We start from the raw sequence: 19,490 nt of genomic DNA, 5'->3' as shown, positions 1-19,490 counted from the left end.
AACAATTACACATGTGCCGTGCACACACACACACAGGAAGCAGTAACGGCAATTGTGGAATGTGGTCTGCGTCAGTTTGAAATTTGTGTCTCAAATTCTGTAGTATTTGAATCTTTTGTAAGCTGTATATGAACACAGCAGTGTTGGTTGGAGTCATTCAGACAAAAGTAGTCAACTTGAATCATAACCAGTTATGAATTGATAATGCACATTTTCAGTTTATGAATTATTTCAATTAATCTACTACTGAATTGGTTGGTTTAGTATGATATTGACCAAAACATAGATATGCAATACAGTGTTCTATTTAATTCCGCCCTTCGTGTATGTATGGGGTGTTATGTAGCCACTCTTACTCCAGTCTCCAGGGTACAGACGTGGACCTCTCCCCCAACACCCTGGGCGTGATACCATGGAGCCCCAATAACCAGCAGCTCAGCACGGCCCTCCCCTGGCCCAGCATGGATCTCTAACACACACAGCTCTGCCCCGAAGTAGGAACCAAGCTAGGGAGAGAGAGAGAAAAGAGAGAAACAGTGGAGGGAAACATTATTAGGTAAAGAGCAACATGATAATGACAAATTTGCATTCTGGTTGCCTTCTCAGTGTCTTCTGATTTCCCCATAGGCTCTGGTCAATAGGGCATAGGGTGCCTCTCTGGTCTCTTTCTCACCTGAGACCCAGGTATCCTGTGGGTGACAGTCCACTCCTGTTGGAGAGGATCCCTCTGGAAGACCAGGACCATCCCAGTGTGGTTGAACCTGGGAGCTCCAGCAAAATATATACTGCCATTCACTGTCTCTGCCACTGCCACTGAATAGCCTGTACAGACACATGCGGCATTTGAGTTCAGGTTTAAGAAGTTGATTTGCCATTTGCAGGTATTTCAAGTAATGCCATCGGAAAGTGTTCAAAACCCCTGACTTTTCCCACACTTTGTTACATTACACCCTTATTCTAAAATGGATTTAATAACTTTTTCCTCAATCAATACACACAATACCCCATAATGATGAAGTGAAAACAGGTTTTTAGAAATGTTTGCAAATGTATAACAAATTTAAAAGTACTCAGACCCTTTGCTGTGAGACTCAAAAATGAGCTCAGGTGTATCCTGTTTCCATTGATCATCCTTGAGATGTTTCCACAACTTGATTGGAGTCCACCTGTGATAAATTTAATTGATTGGACATGATTTGGAAAGGCACACACCTGTCGATATAAGGTCTGACAGTTGACATTGCATGTCAGAGCAAAAACCAAGCCAGGAGGTTGAAGGAATTGTCCGTAGAGCTCAGAGACAACATTGTGTCAAGGCACAGATCTGGGGAAGTGTACCAATGAATGTCTACAGCATTGAAGGTCCCCAAGAACACAGTGGCCTCCATCATTCTTAAATTAAACAAGTTTAGAACCACCAAGACGCTTCCTAGAGCTGGCCACCTAGCCAGTAATCGGGGGAGAAGGGCCTTGGTCATTGAGGTGACCAAGAACCCAATAGTCACTGACAGAGCTCTAGAGTTCCTCTGTGGAGATGGGACAACCTTCCAGAAAGACAACCATCTCTGCAGCACTCCACCAATTAGGCCTTTATGGTAGAGTGGCCAGACGGAAGCCACTCCTTAGTAAAAGGCACATGACAGCCCGCTTGGAATATGACAAAAGGCACCTAAAGACTCAGACCATGAGAAACAAGATTCTCGTCTGATGAAACCAAGATTGAACTCTTTGGCCTGAATGGCAAGTGTCACGCCTGGAGGAAACCTGGCACCATCCCTACGGTGAAGCATGGTGGTGGCAGCATCATGCTGTGGGGATGTTCTTCAGCGGCAGGGACTTGGCAACTAGTCAGGATCGAGGCAAAAATGAATGGAGCAAAGTACAGAGAGATCCTTGATGAAAACCTGCTCCAGAGCACTCAGGATGGAAAGTGAACCTTTACCCCAGTCTAACAGGACAACGACCCTAAGCACACAGCCAAGACAACGCATTAGTGGCTTCGGGACAAGTCTCTGAATGTCCTTGAGTGGCCCAGCCAGAGCCCGGACATGAACCCGATAGAACATCTCTGGAGAGATCTGATAATAGCTGTGAAGCAACGCTCCTCATCCAACCTGACAAATCTACAGAGTGGAATTGGAGAAACTCCCCAAATACAGGTGTGCCAACCTTGCAGCGTCATTCCCAAGAAGACTCTGTTGTAATCGCTACCAAAGGTGCTTCAACAAAGTACTGTGAAAAAGGTCTGAATACTTATGTAAATGTAAGTTTTATATTTTTAATACATTAGAAAAAACGTCATTATGGGGTATCGTGTGTAGATGGATGGGGGGAAATTATTTAATCCATTTTAGAATGAGGCTGAAATTTAACAAAATGTGGAAAAAGTCAAGGGGTCTTAATACTTTCTGAATGCACCGTACATTTTCATTCTTTGTTGGAGCTCCCTCACGTAAGACAGTACATTACACACAGGCAGTAAAGGATCAGAAAAAGAACAATCATAAAACAAAAACAGTTCAGTTATATGTGCTAAAAGTATGATAAACAGCTCAGGTTGCATGGTTTATCGCACTGGGATATAAGCCGTTCTTGAAACTGGTCGTGGAGGTGTTGATGCTCTTGTACCTCTGCCCAGTTGGTAACTGATAAAATGGCGCCGAAGAGGATGGCTGACATTTTACATGCCTGTAATCAATTGTGCTATTTCCTTTGTTTTGTTGCTTTGTAATTATTATTTGTTTTACTTATTGTGTACATAATGTTGCTGCTACCGTCTCTTATGACCCAAAATAACTTCTGGACATCAAAACTGGGATCACTCACCACGGACTGGAAGAAGCTATTTCCTTTAACGAGTCTGACGAGAAAGATATTCTGCTCTCTCGAGAACAGGCCCAGATCCCTGTCATTTGCGTGAAGAAAAGACGGAGGAAAAGACGACGAAGATCAGGCTGCCTTTTGAGACTCCGTAGGCGAGTGAGTAAACACCATTTCCATCAATTCTACTTGCTAACATGCAATCATTGGACATTTTTTTGAGGTGCCCTACGATTACGATTATCCTAACAACTGAACATTAAGAACTGTAATATCCTCTGTTTCACAGAGTCGTGGCTGAACGACACGGACAATATAGAGCTGGAGGGATTTTCAATGCACCGGCAGAACAGAGAAGCGACGTCTGGTAAGATGAGCGGTGGGGGTGTGTGTCTTTTGTCAATAACAGCTGGTGCACAATGTCTAATATGAAATAGGTCTTGAGGTATTGCTCGCCTGAGGTAGAGTACCTTATGATAAGCTGTAGACCACACTATCTACCAAGAGAGTTCTCATCTATATTATTCGTAGCCGTCTATTTACCACCACAGACCAATGCTGGCCCTAAGACCGCACTAAACCAACTCTATAAGGCCATAAGAAAACATGAAAATACTCACCCAGAAGCAGTGCTCCTAGTGGCCAGGGACTTTAATGCAGGCAAACTTAAATCAGTTTTAACAAATTTCTACCAGCATTACACATGCAACCAGAGGGGAAGAAAAACTCTAGACCACCTTTTCTCCACACACACAGATGCATACAAAGCTCCCCCCCACCCTCCATTTGGCAAATCTAACCATAATTATATCCTCCTGATTCCAAGCAAAAACTAAAGCAGGATGCACCAGTGACTCGGTCAATACGGAAGTGTTCAGATGGCACGGATGCTACACTACAGGACTGTTTTGCTAGCACAGACTGGAATATGTTCCGGGATTCATCCAATGGCATTGAGGAGTATAACATCCTCGGTCATTGGCTTCATCAATAAGTGCATTGACAACATCATCCCAGTGACCGTACGTACATATCCCAACCAGAAGCCATGGATTACAGGCAACATCCATCGAGCTAAAAGGCTAGAGCTGCCGCTTTCAAGGAGCAGGACACTAATCCAGACGCCGATAAGAAATCCCGCTATGACCTCAGATGAACCATCAAACAAGCAAAGAGTCAATACAGGATTAAGATTGAATCTTACTACACCGGCTCTGACGTTCGTTGGTTGTGGCAGGGCTCAAACTATTACGGACTACAAAGGGAAACCCAGACACGAGCTGCCCAGTGACGTGAACTTAATGCTACCAGATGAGCTACATTTTATGCTCGCTTTGAGGCAAGCAACACTGAAGCATGCACGACAGCACCAGCTGTTCGGTTGACTGTGTGATAACGCTTTCAATAGCCAATGTGAACAAGACCTTTAAACAGGTCAACATTCACAAAGCCGCGGGGCCAGATCGATTCCCAGGATGCATTCCGCGGACCAACTGGCAAGTGCCTTCACTGACATTTTCAACCTCTCCCTGACTGAGTCTAATACCTACATGTTTCAAACAGACCACCATAGTCCCTGTGCGAAGGAAGCGAAGGTAACCTGCCCAAATGACTACCAACCCGTAGCACTCAGGTTGGTAGCCATAAAGTGCTTTGAAAGGCTTGTCATGGCTCACATCAACAGCATCCTCCCAGACACCCTAGACCCACTCCAATTCGCATACCGCCCCAACAGATGACGTAATCTCAATCACACTCCACACTGCCCTTTCCCACCCGGACAAAAGGAACACGTATGTGAGAATGCTGTTCATTGACTACAGCTCAGCGTTCAACACCATAGTGCCCACAAAGCTTGGACGAGATGGTTAAAACAGTCCCCCAGCCCCACATCATATTGGACGAGATGGTTAAAACAGTCCCCCAGCCCCACGTCATATTGGACGAGATGGTTAAAACAGTCCCCCAGCCCCACGTCATATTGGACGAGATGGTTAAAACAGTCCCCCAGCCCCACGTCATATTGGACGAGATGGTTAAAACAGTCCCCCAGCTCCCCGTCATATTGGACGAGATGGTTAAAACAGTCCCCCAGCCCCACGTCATATTGGACGAGATGGTTAAAACAGTCCCCCAACCCCACGTCATATTGGACGAGATGGTTAAAACAGTCCATCAGCTCCACGTCATATTGGACGAGATGGTTAAAACAGTCCCCCAGTCTCACGTCATATTGGACGAGATGGTTAAAACAGTCCCCCAGCCCCACATCATATTGGACGAGATGGTTAAAACAGTCCCCCAGCTCCACGTCATATTGGACGAGATGGTTAAAACAGTCCCCCAGCCCCACGTCATATTGGACGAGATGGTTAAAACAGTCCCCCAGCCCCACGTCATATTGGACGAGATGGTTAAAACAGTCCCCCAGCTCCCCGTCATATTGGACGAGATGGTTAAAACAGTCCCCCAGCCCCACGTCATATTGGACGAGATGGTTAAAACAGTCCCCCAGCCCCACGTCATATTGGACGAGATGGTTAAAACAGTCCCCCAGCCCCACGTCATATTGGACGAGATGGTTAAAACAGTCCCCCAGCCCCACGTCATATTGGACGAGATGGTTAAAACAGTCCCCCAGCCCCACGTCATATTGGACGAGATGGTTAAAACAGTCCCCCAGCCCCACGTCATATTGGACGAGATGGTTAAAACAGTCCCCCAGCCCCACGTCATATTGGACGAGATGGTTAAAACAGTCCCCCAGCCCCACGTCATATTGGACGAGATGGTTAAAACAGTCCCCCAGCCCCACGTCATATTGGACGAGATGGTTAAAACAGTCCCCCAGCTCCCCGTCATATTGGACGAGATGGTTAAAACAGTCCCCCAGCCCCACGTCATATTGGACGAGATGGTTAAAACAGTCCCCCAGCCCCACATCATATTGGACGAGATGGTTAAAACAGTCCCCCAGCTCCACGTCATATTGGACGAGATGGTTAAAACAGTCCCCCAGCCCCACGTCATATTGGACGAGATGGTTAAAACAGTCCCCCAGCCCCACGTCATATTGGACGAGATGGTTAAAACAGTCCCCCAGCTCCCCGTCATATTGGACGAGATGGTTAAAACAGTCCCCCAGCCCCACGTCATATTGGACGAGATGGTTAAAACAGTCCCCCAGCCCCACGTCATATTGGACGAGATGGTTAAAACAGTCCCCCAGCCCCACGTCATATTGGACGAGATGGTTAAAACAGTCCCCCAGCCCCACGTCATATTGGACGAGATGGTTAAAACAGTCCCCCAGCCCCACGTCATATTGGACGAGATGGTTAAAACAGTCCCCCAGCCCCACGTCATATTGGACGAGATGGTTAAAACAGTCCCCCAGCCCCACGTCATATTGGACGAGATGGTTAAAACAGTCCCCCAGCCCCACGTCATATTGGACGAGATGGTTAAAACAGTCCCCCAGCTCCCCGTCATATTGGACGAGATGGTTAAAACAGTCCCCCAGCCCACGTCATATTGGACGAGATGGTTAAAACAGTCCCCCAGCTCCACGTCATATTGGACGAGATGGTTAAAACAGTCCCCCAGCCCCACGTCATATTGGACGAGATGGTTAAAACAGTCCCCCAGCCCCACGTCATATTGGACGAGATGGTTAAAACAGTCCCCCAGCCCCACGTCATATTGGACGAGATGGTTAAAACAGTCCCCCAGCTCCACGTCATATTGGACGAGATGGTTAAAACAGTCCCCCAGCCCCACGTCATATTGGACGAGATGGTTAAATCAGTCCCCCAGCCCCACGTCATATTGGACGAGATGGTTAAAACAGTCCCCCAGCCCCACGTCATATTGGACGAGATGGTTAAAACAGTCCCCCAGCTCCCCGTCATATTGGACGAGATGGTTAAAACAGTCCCCTAGCTCCCCGTCATATTGGACGAGATGGTTAAAACAGTCCCCCAGCCCCACGTCATATTGGACGAGATGGTTAAAACAGTCCCCCAGCCCCACGTCATATTGGACGAGATGGTTAAAACAGTCCCCCAGCTCCACGTCATATTGGACGAGATGGTTAAAACAGTCCCCCAGCTCCACGTCATATTGGACGAGATGGTTAAAACAGTCCCCCAGCTTCTTGAAATCCATAATAATTTTCTTTGCATTTAGCTCAAGGTTGTTTCACTGCACCACCTTGTTAGACACTTCTTGTCTATATGCTGTCTCGTCACTGCTAGTGATAAGCCCTATGTTGGTAATATCATCTGCAAACGTTCTGATCTGATTGCTGTCACTTTGGGCAACATAATCAGAGGTGAGTAAAGAGTACAGTAGAGCACTGTGCCCACACCTGTGAACAGTTACAATAGGCACCACATAAACAGGCTATCATTCTATAATCTCCACTGACAGAGCTATTCACAAACCATCCAGAACCAACACTGAACAGAACATGAAAAAAGTGCCTATGGAAATAGTGGTACACATTAGTTTCATAAAAACAAATGTCTCTGTCCCACACCAACACAAACTTGAGATGAGTTATGAGCAATCATTTTGAGTGGTGATACATTAGTAGGTTCTCTATCTGGTGTCAGTTTCTAAAAATCTCCAGTATATCTGTATAATAAGTTGCTGACATGACATATTTGTAGTGAATGCTACCTCATGTCTCCTCACCACATGCTTCTCCTTACACTGCTCTTTTGCTCAGTAGTGGTGGGAGATTGTATACATACAGTACATAGTTCTGTGGGCATAGTTCTGCATGTCTTTTTTGACAATAAAGGCATACACTCCTCTCACGATTATCTGTTGTCTAAGTGGCGGTATTATTTAGACTTTATAATTGGTGATATTGGTATACTGTAATTGGTGATGTCTTTGTAAAAGCTTGAGTAGTGTATTTCCCTTAGTTCTTCATTCTCACCCAGATAGGAGTTCTGCATGTCTGTCTCCAGTGCAGAGGCATTGATGAACGTGGCATTCACCCCTCTGGCTGCCTCCACAATGCCCCCAGACCATGAGTATGACCCTACTGCCCCAAACAGAGACACACCCTTCACAGGAGAGAGAAAAGTACTTAATGTGTTACTTTACTTAACCATACTTTACTTTTAAACTGTAATGTGATGTAAAGTGATATAAATATTTAATGGAAGTAAGTGCAAATGCTCTTTTAAGCAAGAACTCTCCAGACCCTGCTGAAATGGGAAGCATTACATTGGTTAAACATGACATTAACAGTGAAAGGATATTCTGGAATAATCAATAACAATAAGATTGGCCTTCAGTAGACACTTTCTAGACAGAGAGCAGTCACTAACCCCAGAGAGAGTGGTACTAAAGCCTCCCTGGGACAGTTCCTGTTCAAATGAACTGGAGTTGGTGGAGTTAGTTCCTGAACATGCAAAACAAAGAGAATAATCAACAAACCAACATACCAGTTTCCTAGACACAAAGCATTTTCAAATTGTGATTATCTGCTGTTCTATTTCCACTGTTAGAATTCACATATTACAAACTTCCAAATTAGGTGTACATGTAAAAGGTACACATTCCTTATTCAATGTTTAAATTCAGATATAGTAACTACTGTAGTTATTATTTCAATGGATAGGTTGTGTTTTTAAAAAAAAATCCCAATCCTTTTGTACCTTCAATTGCAAAGATCTTCTCCCTAAGCTCATTCTGAATGGAATTCAGAGCATCAAAACTGTTGGTCTCAAATACAAAGTTTGGGAAAGACGCAATCTGCTCAAGCTCTTGTCTAGAGAATTGCTTCCCAACCTGGGAGGGGGAAGAGAGAGGGGGAGGGGGGAGAGAGCAAAAAAGAGAGATTGCTCTTAATTTTAAGTGCCATCTAACACTTAACAGCCATATCATCTTAACAGAAGTGCCAGAGACAAATCCTAGAATAAAGAGAGATCAGAGGAACACCGTATTCGCTACACAGTGAATGACTTTTGACCCTATGGGCTCTAGTCAAAAGTAGTGCACTATATAGGGAATAGGGTGACATTTTGTATGCAGCTCACAAGTAAAAGATTAATGAAATCACCCCAATGGCAAATCTGATGACGTCCTTCATCTCGGCCAATGGTATGACAGAGTTAAAGGTCTCTTTAGGGTCGTTAGATTTGCCATCTGTTATCACAACCAACAGCTTCCTGGAATGTTTCCTCATCCCCCGTTCTTCTGTCATCATCTCTTCTCTGAGGACGGGGACAGAACATGACAGAGTAGAGACAGTGTAGAAGAGGGAGGGGAGTGAGATGGGGACTTTTAGAGTACTTTAGAGTAGACTGATTCAAGTAGTGACCCTCCTGGCCATCGTGAGCAGCACAAATATAAAAGGCCTGTCTCAAAGAGGCCCGTTAGACATTACTCTGCTTTTGTGCTGGTAGTGTCTCCCTGTTGCAACTTGCAATAAACCGGATTGATTATTGATTGACTTTCCCAACGACTGCTCCTCCTTTTGGTAGGACGTTACTGTAAATAAGAATGTGTTCTTAATTGATTTGCATAGTTAAATTTCAGGATAAATACAGTGCCTTGCGAAAGTATTCGGCCCCCTTGAACTTTGCGACCTTTTGCCACATTTCAGGCTTCAAACATAAAGATATAAAACTGTATTTTTTTGTGAAGAATCAACAACAAGTGGGACACAATCATGAAGTGGAACGACATTTATTGGATATTTCAAACTTTTTTAACAAATCAAAAACTGAAAAATTGGGCGTGCAAAATTATTCAGCCCCCTTAAGTTAATACTTTGTAGCGCCACCTTTTGCTGCGATTACAGCTGTAAGTCGCTTGGGGTATGTCTCTATCAGTTTTGCACATCGAGACTGAAATGTTTTCCCATTCCTCCTTGCAAAACAGCTCGAGCTCAGTGAGGTTGGATGGAGAGCATTTGTGAACAGCAGTTTTCAGTTCTTTCCACAGATTCTCGATTGGATTCAGGTCTGGACTTTGACTTGGCCATTCTAACACCTGGATATGTTTATTTTTGAACCATTCCATTGTAGATTTTGCTTTATGTTTTGGATCATTGTCTTGTTGGAAGACAAATCTCCGTCCCAGTCTCAGGTCTTTTGCAGACTCCATCAGGTTTTCTTCCAGAATGGTCCTGTATTTGGCTCCATCCATCTTCCCATCAATTTTAACCATCTTCCCTGTCCCTGCTGAAGAAAAGCAGGCCCAAACCATGATGCTGCCACCACCATGTTTGACAGTGGGGATGGTGTGTTCAGCTGTGTTGCTTTTACGTCAAACATAACGTTTTGCATTGTTGCCAAAAAGTTCAATTTTGGTTTCATCTGACCAGAGCACCTTCTTCCACATGTTTGGTGTGTCTCCCAGGTGGCTTGTGGCAAACTTTAAATGACACTTTTTATGGATATCTTTAAGAAATGGCTTTCTTCTTGCCACTCTTCCATAAAGGCCAGATTTGTGCAATATACGACTGATTGTTGTCCTATGGACAGAGTCTCCCACCTCAGCTGTAGATCTCTGCAGTTCATCCAGAGTGATCATGGGCCTCTTGGCTGCACCTCTGATCAGTCTTCTCCTTGTATCAGCTGAAAGTTTAGAGGGACGGCCAGGTCTTGGTAGATTTGCAGTGGTCTGATACTCCTTCCATTTCAATATTATCGCTTGCACAGTGCTCCTTGGGATGTTTAAAGCTTGGGAAATCTTTTTGTATCCAAATCCGGCTTTAAACTTCTTCACAACAGTATCTCGGACCTGCCTGGTGTGTTCCTTGTTCTTCATGATGCTCTCTGCGCTTTTAACGGACCTCTGAGACTATCACAGTGCAGGTGCATTTATACGGAGACTTGATTACACACAGGTGGATTGTATTTATCATCATTAGTCATTTAGGTCAACATTGGATCATTCAGAGATCCTCACTGAACTTCTGGAGAGAGTTTGCTGCCCTGAAAGTAAAGGGGCTGAATAATTTTGCACGCCCAATTTTCCAGTTTTTGATTTGTTAAAAAAGTTTGAAATATCCAATAAATGTCGTTCCACTTCATGATTGTGTCCCACTTGTTGTTGATTCTTCACAAAAAAATACAGTTTTATATCTTTATGTTTGAAGCCTGAAATGTGGCAAAAGGTTGCAAAGTTCAAGGGGGCCGAATACTTTCGCAAGGCACTGTACATACAAATGGGATACTACAGTTTTATTAATCGTTCATATGATGGGGTGTATGACACTCACAGAACATAGCAGATGGCTGATGGGGTGAATGACACTGACAGAACATAGTTGGATGGCTGATGGGGTGAATGACACTCACAGAACATAGCAGATGGCTGATGGGGTGAATGACACTGACAGAACATAGTTGGATGGCTGATGGGTTGTATGTCACTCACAGAACATAGCGGATGGCTGATGGGGTGTATGTCACTCACAGAACATAGCGGATGGCTGATGGGGTGTATGTCGCCTCCTGGAAATGGTCCACGGATCGCATCAGGTTGTCAGGGTTAGGGTCAGACACAAAGTCCTCAAAGTGGAAGACAGCACTGGTGTCTGTTGAATACTGAGCAACTGCCACCTGGGAGGAGTGGACACACAATTATGGTTCCCATTGAGACCAATGTCCAAAGAGTCCATACTAGCATACTATTTAGAACAAAGCTAGTGTATTGGCCATGCATTCTACTATAAATGGCCATACTAGTGTGGATATTGGAACAGAGTCAATAGATACCAATAAGAAAGAGGGTGGTATAATCAGTAGTTCTGCGTGACAGAGTGGACAGAGATGGGCACAGAGAAGGCCCATACACCCACCTGTGCACGGGGGGCAGTGAACATCCGAATAATGTTTTTGATGAAGTCGATCATGGTGACAAAGTCTCTGGTTATGATACTCTGAGATCCGTCAAACAGAATCACTGCATCCAAGCCAAACTCACGGCACTCTGCAGCACAGAACTGATTGATTGATTGGTTGGTTGATTGATTGGATACATAAAGCACTTTCACAGAAAGAAACATCTTGTCCTGTGTAATGCAAACATGTTAGTTTTTGATGTCAGTTACAGTTATCACAAAACCTGAAGTAGACATTGATAATTTACTCAATTGAATACAGACCACGTCATCCTCTAAAACAAATAGTATAACCTTGAAAGGCAGGCTTCAGTGTTTGTGAGACCGTAAGCTGTGGCCCCAGCTCAACACAAAGTCCTTGGAGGTAGTTTAGAGTATCACAGCCATGGATCTGACGTGGTCCACACACCTAGCTCAGTGAAATGGAGAGAGAGAGGAGACTTTACAACAATGTCATCTCAGGAATGGCTGAACCCAAACAAAGAATACATAGAGATCAGTGGAAGCAACCACATGGCGAATCAAGTGAGTGAATTAGCATTACTCAGTTCATGTGTCAGGTCATAGGTCATAGCTCACAATGTATCTGAGTCAGGTCATACTGTGGGTCACAATGTATTTACTGGAAATGGCACAAGAGGGTAAGCACATAGCACAGGATGTTTGTGAAGAGCAGCTAGTTCCTGATTATAATTGCAGAGGGGAAGGGAAATTGAAAGGGCCCATTTTTTAAAGCCCAAATTCAAAAGGTCAGAAATGAAATAGTACTCCGGCTCAGTGAGTCAAGGATGAGCAACTCACCATAGCTCTGTCAGCATTACAAGCTAGTGACAATCCTAATGAAACTCCTGGCTCCACTAAAATAAAACAAAATAAGTGAATATAGACGGATTTAACATACGAACATTAAAAAAAAGTATCAAAAATAATTTTGCACCAATTTGCCAATACAAGCCTACGACAATCTGAACCTCAGCTTGACATAAGCACATGAGGTAAGTAAAACATTCCCACAAATCATGCATGAGACAAAATGACAACACACAACACAAAATGACAACACACACACTCCCACAAGATGTGAGACTAACCAGTGAAGCAATTGTGTGAAAAGAGGAAATGTATACAGGACTTGAGAATTACTATAACTGAACAAAACACAACAGCAGAGCTTTATAGAGAGAGAGAGAGAGAACTCTGATTCTTGGGGGCCACACAAACTGGTTATAGTGCGCATGCATCTTACCTTGTACAGGTAGAGCTTTACAAGTGCCACTGTCATAAGAACATCTGTAAACCACTCCTGTCCCATTGTCTTGAAAAGGAGCGGTGACCAACACACTACAGAGAGACGAGGATGGAGAGAATAGAGGAGAAAGACAGAGAAGGGATGGAGAGAGAGGAGAGGTCAATTGGTTGTTTTAAATGCTCATGAAAGTGTGTTATGTGTAACATTTCCTGTTTTCAAAATACACTCCGCCTCCGTGGTCTCATAGACCGTGCCTGGATTGCCTGGATTGTAGGATTTTAGAGCATAAATTATAACAGCACAAAGCAAATGTGCGTCTGTTAAGTCAGAACTTCTGGGTCTGCTGAGCAATACACTAGCTAGAACCTTCTCATCGTGTATCTGGTAGCACAAAAAAAGCATGGACAATTTTGTTTCCCCCAATTCTGTTAGTCAGGTTCTACTGTTGGTGACAGGGCGACGTGTTTTGTGGACTAAAACAGCATGAAACCAGGTGTATCACAAAGCATTATGAAATTAATTAAGCAGCTACAGTAATTTTGAGAAACATTGAGAAATAGTTTGGCCAATTTTCTGGGCAAATTAACCAGTTATCTACCTTTGATAAGCAGCTAGCTAGCTATGGCTCACTGGTAGCTTGCTAGTTAGTTAGCTTCCAATTTCAAGTCTTTCGAAACCAATATATCTAACTGAAAAATATGAAGTTATTTCAAAATGAAAGTCTTGTGACACTATGATAGCTGTCTATCCCCAGTTAGATAATGTGTTTTCACTTATTGCGTCAACATGTTTGTTTTGATCTCCCTGGTTTCCACTCGTTACCACAGCCACAATGTCAAAATTGGCTATATCGTACAAATTCCTGAAAACAAAAATTTACATTTTGGTCTTAATTTAAGGTTAGGGTTAGGCATAAGATTAGCAGTGTTGTTAAAATTAGGGTTAAGCTTAGGGTTAGGTTGAAAATCAATCACATTTGTGACCCGATTCAGGAAACTAGGCGTATGTCGCAAGTCACGACTTCACAGGAGAGCCGATTGAACTTTAAAAAAAAACAATTTAATCAAAATGTGTTTTTTGGAAATGCCTTGTGTGAACTTTCATGTGCCTTAATAACAAACTTGTATGCCATCTGTAAATATGAATAAAAATGTTAAATTATGAGCCTTTTTGGTTAAGCCTCAGAATAAGCCAGCAACCTTCCCACTAGCCATGATTGGCTGAGATAATGAATGGGCTGGACATGCCGAGAGAGGAGTTCGGATTGGTCTGCTCTATAGAAGGCTTCTGTGGTCAGTCTGTGTTGGTAATTCTGTCGAACTCGGCTTTTTTTAATGTATTGTGTAGTGGAGCTGCATGAGTGTTGCTCTCCACTTTCTGGAGGATCAAGTTTTGAAATCAGTGGAATTAGAGTATGATAGCTAAAGAGATGGAGGAAACACCTGCCTCCGGATTACATCTTCAAACTAAGGGCAACTGTGGCATGGTCTTCATGACAGGGAGACACCTCCATCATGGATGATGTATACATATTACACGTTTCTAATTTTGACAAAGTGGTTTCATTTCAAGCTAAAGTGTACTGTTAGCTGGCTAGCTAACATTAGCTGGCTGGCTCCCTAGCTGACGTTATTATTCGTATCCAAGAGCCGTTTGCTTTTCTAGTTAGAGCCTAATGTTAGCTAGCTAACATTGAACCTAGTTGGTTAGCTCCCAGCATTGTGGCATTGTTGGCACTTTGTTCATTGTTGTTTAGCTAGCTAACATTAGCAGGCTGGCTCGTTAGCTAACGTTACGTGATGTTTGTACAACACCCATTGAATATGGCCGGTGTCAGTGCACGTCTGCAAAAACATTTTAGGAAATTGTTGCCAGCGGAGCTGGTTAGGCCATTTTCATGTTATCCAGACGTAAACAAATCATTGGCCAGAGCGTCAAGTGTGCGCTCTGAACGCTCCGAGAGCGAAACGAGATGGGTGGGGCTAAAGCTTAAGAGGGTGTGAACGATGCTGAACGGGTGTAGACAAAGAAGAGGTCTTCACATTTTAAAACTAGGCAGGCGTTATGACTTTGTAGCTGTGGTAACTAGTGACGACCGTTCTCTCTGGCTGCTCGTTCTATGTAGTATAATATAATCTGTTCAAAACAGTGGCAGCATGTGTAGCAGTTGTCATTTGTTTTTTTTACAAGCAAAAGTGAAATGTGTTTTTATGCTGTTGTTCAAATGCACAGATCGCTTTATATATCTTCTCAAAGAATCTACCAGTAGTTTGAAAACTTGGCATCATATCTGTCATGATGCTTTGTTGACAAATCCAATAGACGAGAAAACCGAATATCAAACAAATTTGACATCGGTCTAGAATCAATCCGTTCGCCCCTTTTCTGCCATTCACCTTTTAAAGGCATTGTCTCAGTGTTCCCGGAGAGCGCATTCACGGGAAACGCTGCATATGTGGTCTCAATCGGAAATTACCTTTAAATGTCAATCGCGTTATCTTCCGCGGTCTAGATTGAATATAGGCCTAAAACGACAACAAACAGTATTTCATCACTGTCCTCTAATGATTTGATCCAATGTAACTTTATTGATACCAGTGATGTCCGCTGATTAAATAATAAAGTTACATTGGATCAAATCATTAGAGGACAGTGATGAAATACTGTTTGTTGTCGTTTTAGGCCTATATTCAATCTAGACCGCGGAAGATAACGCGATTGACATTTAAAGGTAATTTCCGATTGAGACCACATATGCGGCGTTTACCGTGAATACGCTCTCCGGGAACACTGAGACAATGCCTTTAAAAGGTGAATGGCTGAAAAGGGGTGAACGGATTGATTCTAGACCGATGTCAAATTTGTTTGATATTCGGTTTTCTCGTCTATTGCTTGTTTAGCAACTAAATCGACACGTGCGTAAGTATGGGGAAAAACAGACGGGGTTGGCTTAGATTGTTGACAACATGTAAACTATATTTCATCTCCAATGTTTATTGAAAATATAAATACATTTGCACAATGAGCACTTGTTTCCTGTCAAATACATCTTTACAGTTGTTGGTTAGCTAGAATTTTAGCCATATTATCATTAACATAAAAAAAGTCAAAACACCTGAAAACAAGACATGGTATCAAGAACAAGATGAAACGAGACACTTACAATTCCCCACATGGCAGTTTCTTCTCATTCTTGCTAGCAATCTGGCCATCCGGAATCACAATAACACACTGACTTCTGCCCCATTGAAGCGCCATGGGGGCTTTCAATCTTCAATAGCTCTTACACAAAGTGTGTCATGACTATGCAGGGAATTTCAACCACAGATTAAACAATCAAAAAGCAGGGAGGTTTTCCAATGCCTCGTAAAGAAGAGCATCTATTTATAGATGGGTAAAAAAAAAGTAGACATTGAATATCCCTTTGAGCATGGTGAAGTTATTCATTACACTTTGGATGGTGTATTAATACACCTAGTCACTACAAAGACACAGGCGTCCTTCTTAACTCAGTTGCCGGAGAGGAAGGAAACCGCTCAGTGATTTCAACATGAGGCCAATGGTGACTTTAAAACAGTTACAGAGTTAAATGGCTGTGACAGGAGAAAACTGAGGATGGATCAACAACATTGTGATTACTCCACAATAATAACCTAAATGACAGTGAAAAGAAGGAAGCCTGTACAGAATAAAAAATATTCCAAAACATGCATCCTGTTTGCAATTAGGGACTAATGTAAAACTGCAAAAAACATGACAGAGAAATTAACTTAGTCCTAAATACAAAGAGTTATGTTTGGGGTAAATCCAACACAGCACATCACTGAGTACCACTCTTCATATTTTCAAGCATGGTGGTGGCTACATCATGTTATGGGTGTGCTTGTCATTGGCAAGGACTAGGGAGTTTAAGGATAATAAGAAATGGAATAGAGCTAAGCACAGGCAAAAAAATCCTAGAAGAAAATGTGGGTTAGTCTGCTTTTCAACAGACAGTGGGAGACAAATTCACCTTTCTACAGGACAATAACCTAAAGCACAAGGTCAAATATACACTGTAGTTGCTTTTTTAAAACTGGGCAAGTCAGTTAAAAAAAAATTCTTATTTACAATGACAGCCTAGGAACAGTGCTTTAACTGCCTTGTTCGGGAGCAGAACAACAGATTTTTACCTTGTCAGCTCCGGTATTCAATCTAGCAACCTTTCGGTTACTAGCCCAACGCTCTAACCACTAGGCTACCTGCCACCCCAAAATGACATTGAGTGTTCCTAAGTGGCCTAGTTACAGTTTTGATTTGAATACGGCTTGAAAACCTATGGCAATAATTGAAAATGGCTGTCTAGCAATGATCAATAACCAACCTGACAGAGCTTGTAGAATTTTTAAATAATAATGTGCAAATAGTGTACATTCCAGGTGTGCAAAGCTCTTAGAGACTTACTCGGAGAGACTCAGAGCTGTAATCGTTGCCAAAAATGGATTCTAACATGGATTCTAACACAGTGAAATGGTCCACCCACACAGACATGTTATTATGATTAACATCCAATTGTGAGATCTGAACCCAGTGGTTTGACTGTTTAATGATTAGTAACTTGCCTGCTGCCTCCCTGCGCCGGTCCAAACTGACAGACACGATAACCGAAATGGGACCCTGCTGCCTCCGAGTCCGAGACACTTAATGTTCTGGGATAGCGAATGTCGAAGCTGAACCCCACTGTCAACGGTGCGACTGCAACAACAACAAAAAATGAACAAACACATTTTAAATTATACTTATTTTCTTTTTACAAAAGCGTCTACAGCATGTCTGATAGTCAATTCCTCAGGCAGGACAGGTGAAACTCTTAACTATAACTCTACTATAAATGTATTCTACTAATACAATGTAGATTTGGCTATATAACCTTACATTGCAAAAGTCCCAGTAAACACCAAAACTGGATGTGCTCCAGTTGCTTGTCCATGTCGACTGAAGTCCGCACTACAGTCCTCGCAGAGAAGATGAGGAGAGCACCGACTCGAAGAATATCATGTGGTGAAACCTTTCAAGATAATGAAGGAGTGAGTCGGTCGGTAAATGCGCCTTTTTTTTTACAGGGACGTTCTAAAAGGATTACAACGGTCTGTGACCGCCACCCGGTGGTGAGAGCTGACTGGTGCAGGAGAGACTGCGGAGAGATGGGGGGGGGGGGGGGAAACGTGAGTTTGTACTATGGAGGGGAGGGGTGCACAAAAATCAAATCAAACCAAATGTATTTGTCACATACACATGGTTAGCAGATGTTGATGCGAGTGTAGCAAAATGCTTGTGCTTCTAGTTCCAACAATGCAGTAATAACCAACGAGTAATCTAACCTAACAATTCCAAAACTACTACCTTAAACACACAAGTGTAAAGGGATAAAGAATATGTATATAAAGATATATGAATGAGTGATGGTACAGAACGGCATAGGCAAGATGCAGTAGATGGTATCGAGTACAGTATATACATATGAGATGAGTAATGTAGGGTATGTAAACAAAGTGGCATAGTTTAAAGTGGCTAGTGATACATGTATTACATAAAGATGCAGTAGATTATATAGAGTACAGTATATACATATACATATGAGATGAGTAATGTAAGGTATGTAAACCTTATATTAAGTAGCATTGTTTAAAGTGGCTAGTGATATATTTTACATCAATTCCCATTATTAAAGTGGCTGGAGTTGAGTCAGTGTGTTGGCAGCAGCCACTCAATGTTAGTGGTGGCTGTTTAACAGTCTGATGGCCTTGAGATAGAAGCTGTTTTTCAGTCTCTCGGTCCCTGCTTTGATGCACCTGTACTGACCTCACCTTCTGGATGACAACAGGGTGAACAGGTATTGGCTCGGGTGGTTGTTGTCCTTGATGATCTTTATGGCCTTCCTGTGACATCGGTTGGTGTAGGTGTTCTGGAGGGCAGGTCGTTTGCCCCCGGTGATGCGTTGTGCAGACCTCACTACCCTCTGGAGAGCTTTACGGTTGTGGGTGGAGCAGTTGCCATACCAGGCGGTGATACAGCCCGACAGGATGCTCTCAATTGTGCATCTGTAGACGTCTGTGAGTGCTTTTGGTGACAAGCCACATTTTTCAGCCTCCTGAGGTTGAAGAGGCGCTGCTGCGCCTTCTTCACAACGCTGTCTGTGCGGGTGGACCATTTCAGTTTGTCCGTGATGTGTACGCCGAGGAACTTAACTTACTACCCTCTCCACTACTGTCCCATCGATGTGGATAGGGGGGTGCTCCCTCTGCTTTTTCCTGAAGTCCACAAGCATCTCCTTTGTTTTGTTGACGTTGAGTGTGAGGTTAGTAGTAAGGGCCCTCTCCGAGGGCCCTCTCCTCCTCCCTGTAGGCCGTCTCGTCGTTGCTGGTAATCAAGCCTACCACTGTAGTGTCGTCCGCAAACTTGATGATTGAGTTGGAGGCGTGCATGGCCACGCAGTCGTGGGTGAACAGGGAGTACAGGAGAGGGCTCAGAACGCACCCTTGTGGGTTCCCAGTGTTGAGGATCAGCGGG

The 19,490-nt window shown here is 43.4% G+C and overlaps 1 protein-coding gene across 3 annotated transcripts in view; it reads right to left on the bottom strand.

Moving 5' to 3' along the window:
* The window catches only part of LOC110490129 (integrin alpha-X), a 55,911-nt gene extending 37,924 nt beyond the window's left edge, over nucleotides 1-17,987 (bottom strand). The window contains exons 1-13 of one of the 3 annotated variants that reach the window (XM_036944433.1): nucleotides 17,856-17,987; nucleotides 17,543-17,675; nucleotides 12,939-13,033; nucleotides 12,494-12,549; nucleotides 11,987-12,101; nucleotides 11,651-11,781; nucleotides 11,266-11,411; nucleotides 8,900-9,053; nucleotides 8,496-8,628; nucleotides 8,166-8,239; nucleotides 7,769-7,898; nucleotides 674-822; nucleotides 357-506 (exon numbers count right to left, since the gene is read on the bottom strand). In XM_036944433.1, coding sequence (XP_036800328.1) covers nucleotides 357-506; nucleotides 674-822; nucleotides 7,769-7,898; nucleotides 8,166-8,239; nucleotides 8,496-8,628; nucleotides 8,900-9,053; nucleotides 11,266-11,411; nucleotides 11,651-11,781; nucleotides 11,987-12,101; nucleotides 12,494-12,549; nucleotides 12,939-13,033; nucleotides 17,543-17,675; nucleotides 17,856-17,910 — 1,521 coding nt within the window. In that variant the 5' untranslated portion in view covers nucleotides 17,911-17,987. Of the gene's footprint in view, nucleotides 1-356; nucleotides 507-673; nucleotides 823-7,768; nucleotides 7,899-8,165; nucleotides 8,240-8,495; nucleotides 8,629-8,899; nucleotides 9,054-11,226; nucleotides 11,412-11,650; nucleotides 11,782-11,986; nucleotides 12,102-12,493; nucleotides 12,550-12,938; nucleotides 13,034-17,542; nucleotides 17,676-17,855 lie in introns of those variants that run through there. The other 2 variants (XM_036944434.1, XM_036944435.1) reach the window with 2 other exon arrangements.
* Between the last annotated feature and the right edge of the window lie 1,503 nt (nucleotides 17,988-19,490).

The sequence above is a fragment of the Oncorhynchus mykiss genome, chromosome 15 (genome assembly GCF_013265735.2).
Source record: "Oncorhynchus mykiss isolate Arlee chromosome 15, USDA_OmykA_1.1, whole genome shotgun sequence".
Taxonomy (NCBI): Eukaryota; Metazoa; Chordata; class Actinopteri; order Salmoniformes; family Salmonidae; genus Oncorhynchus; species Oncorhynchus mykiss.
Note: the sequence above shows the minus strand (reverse complement) of the source record. Positions and strands in the feature narration are given on the sequence as shown.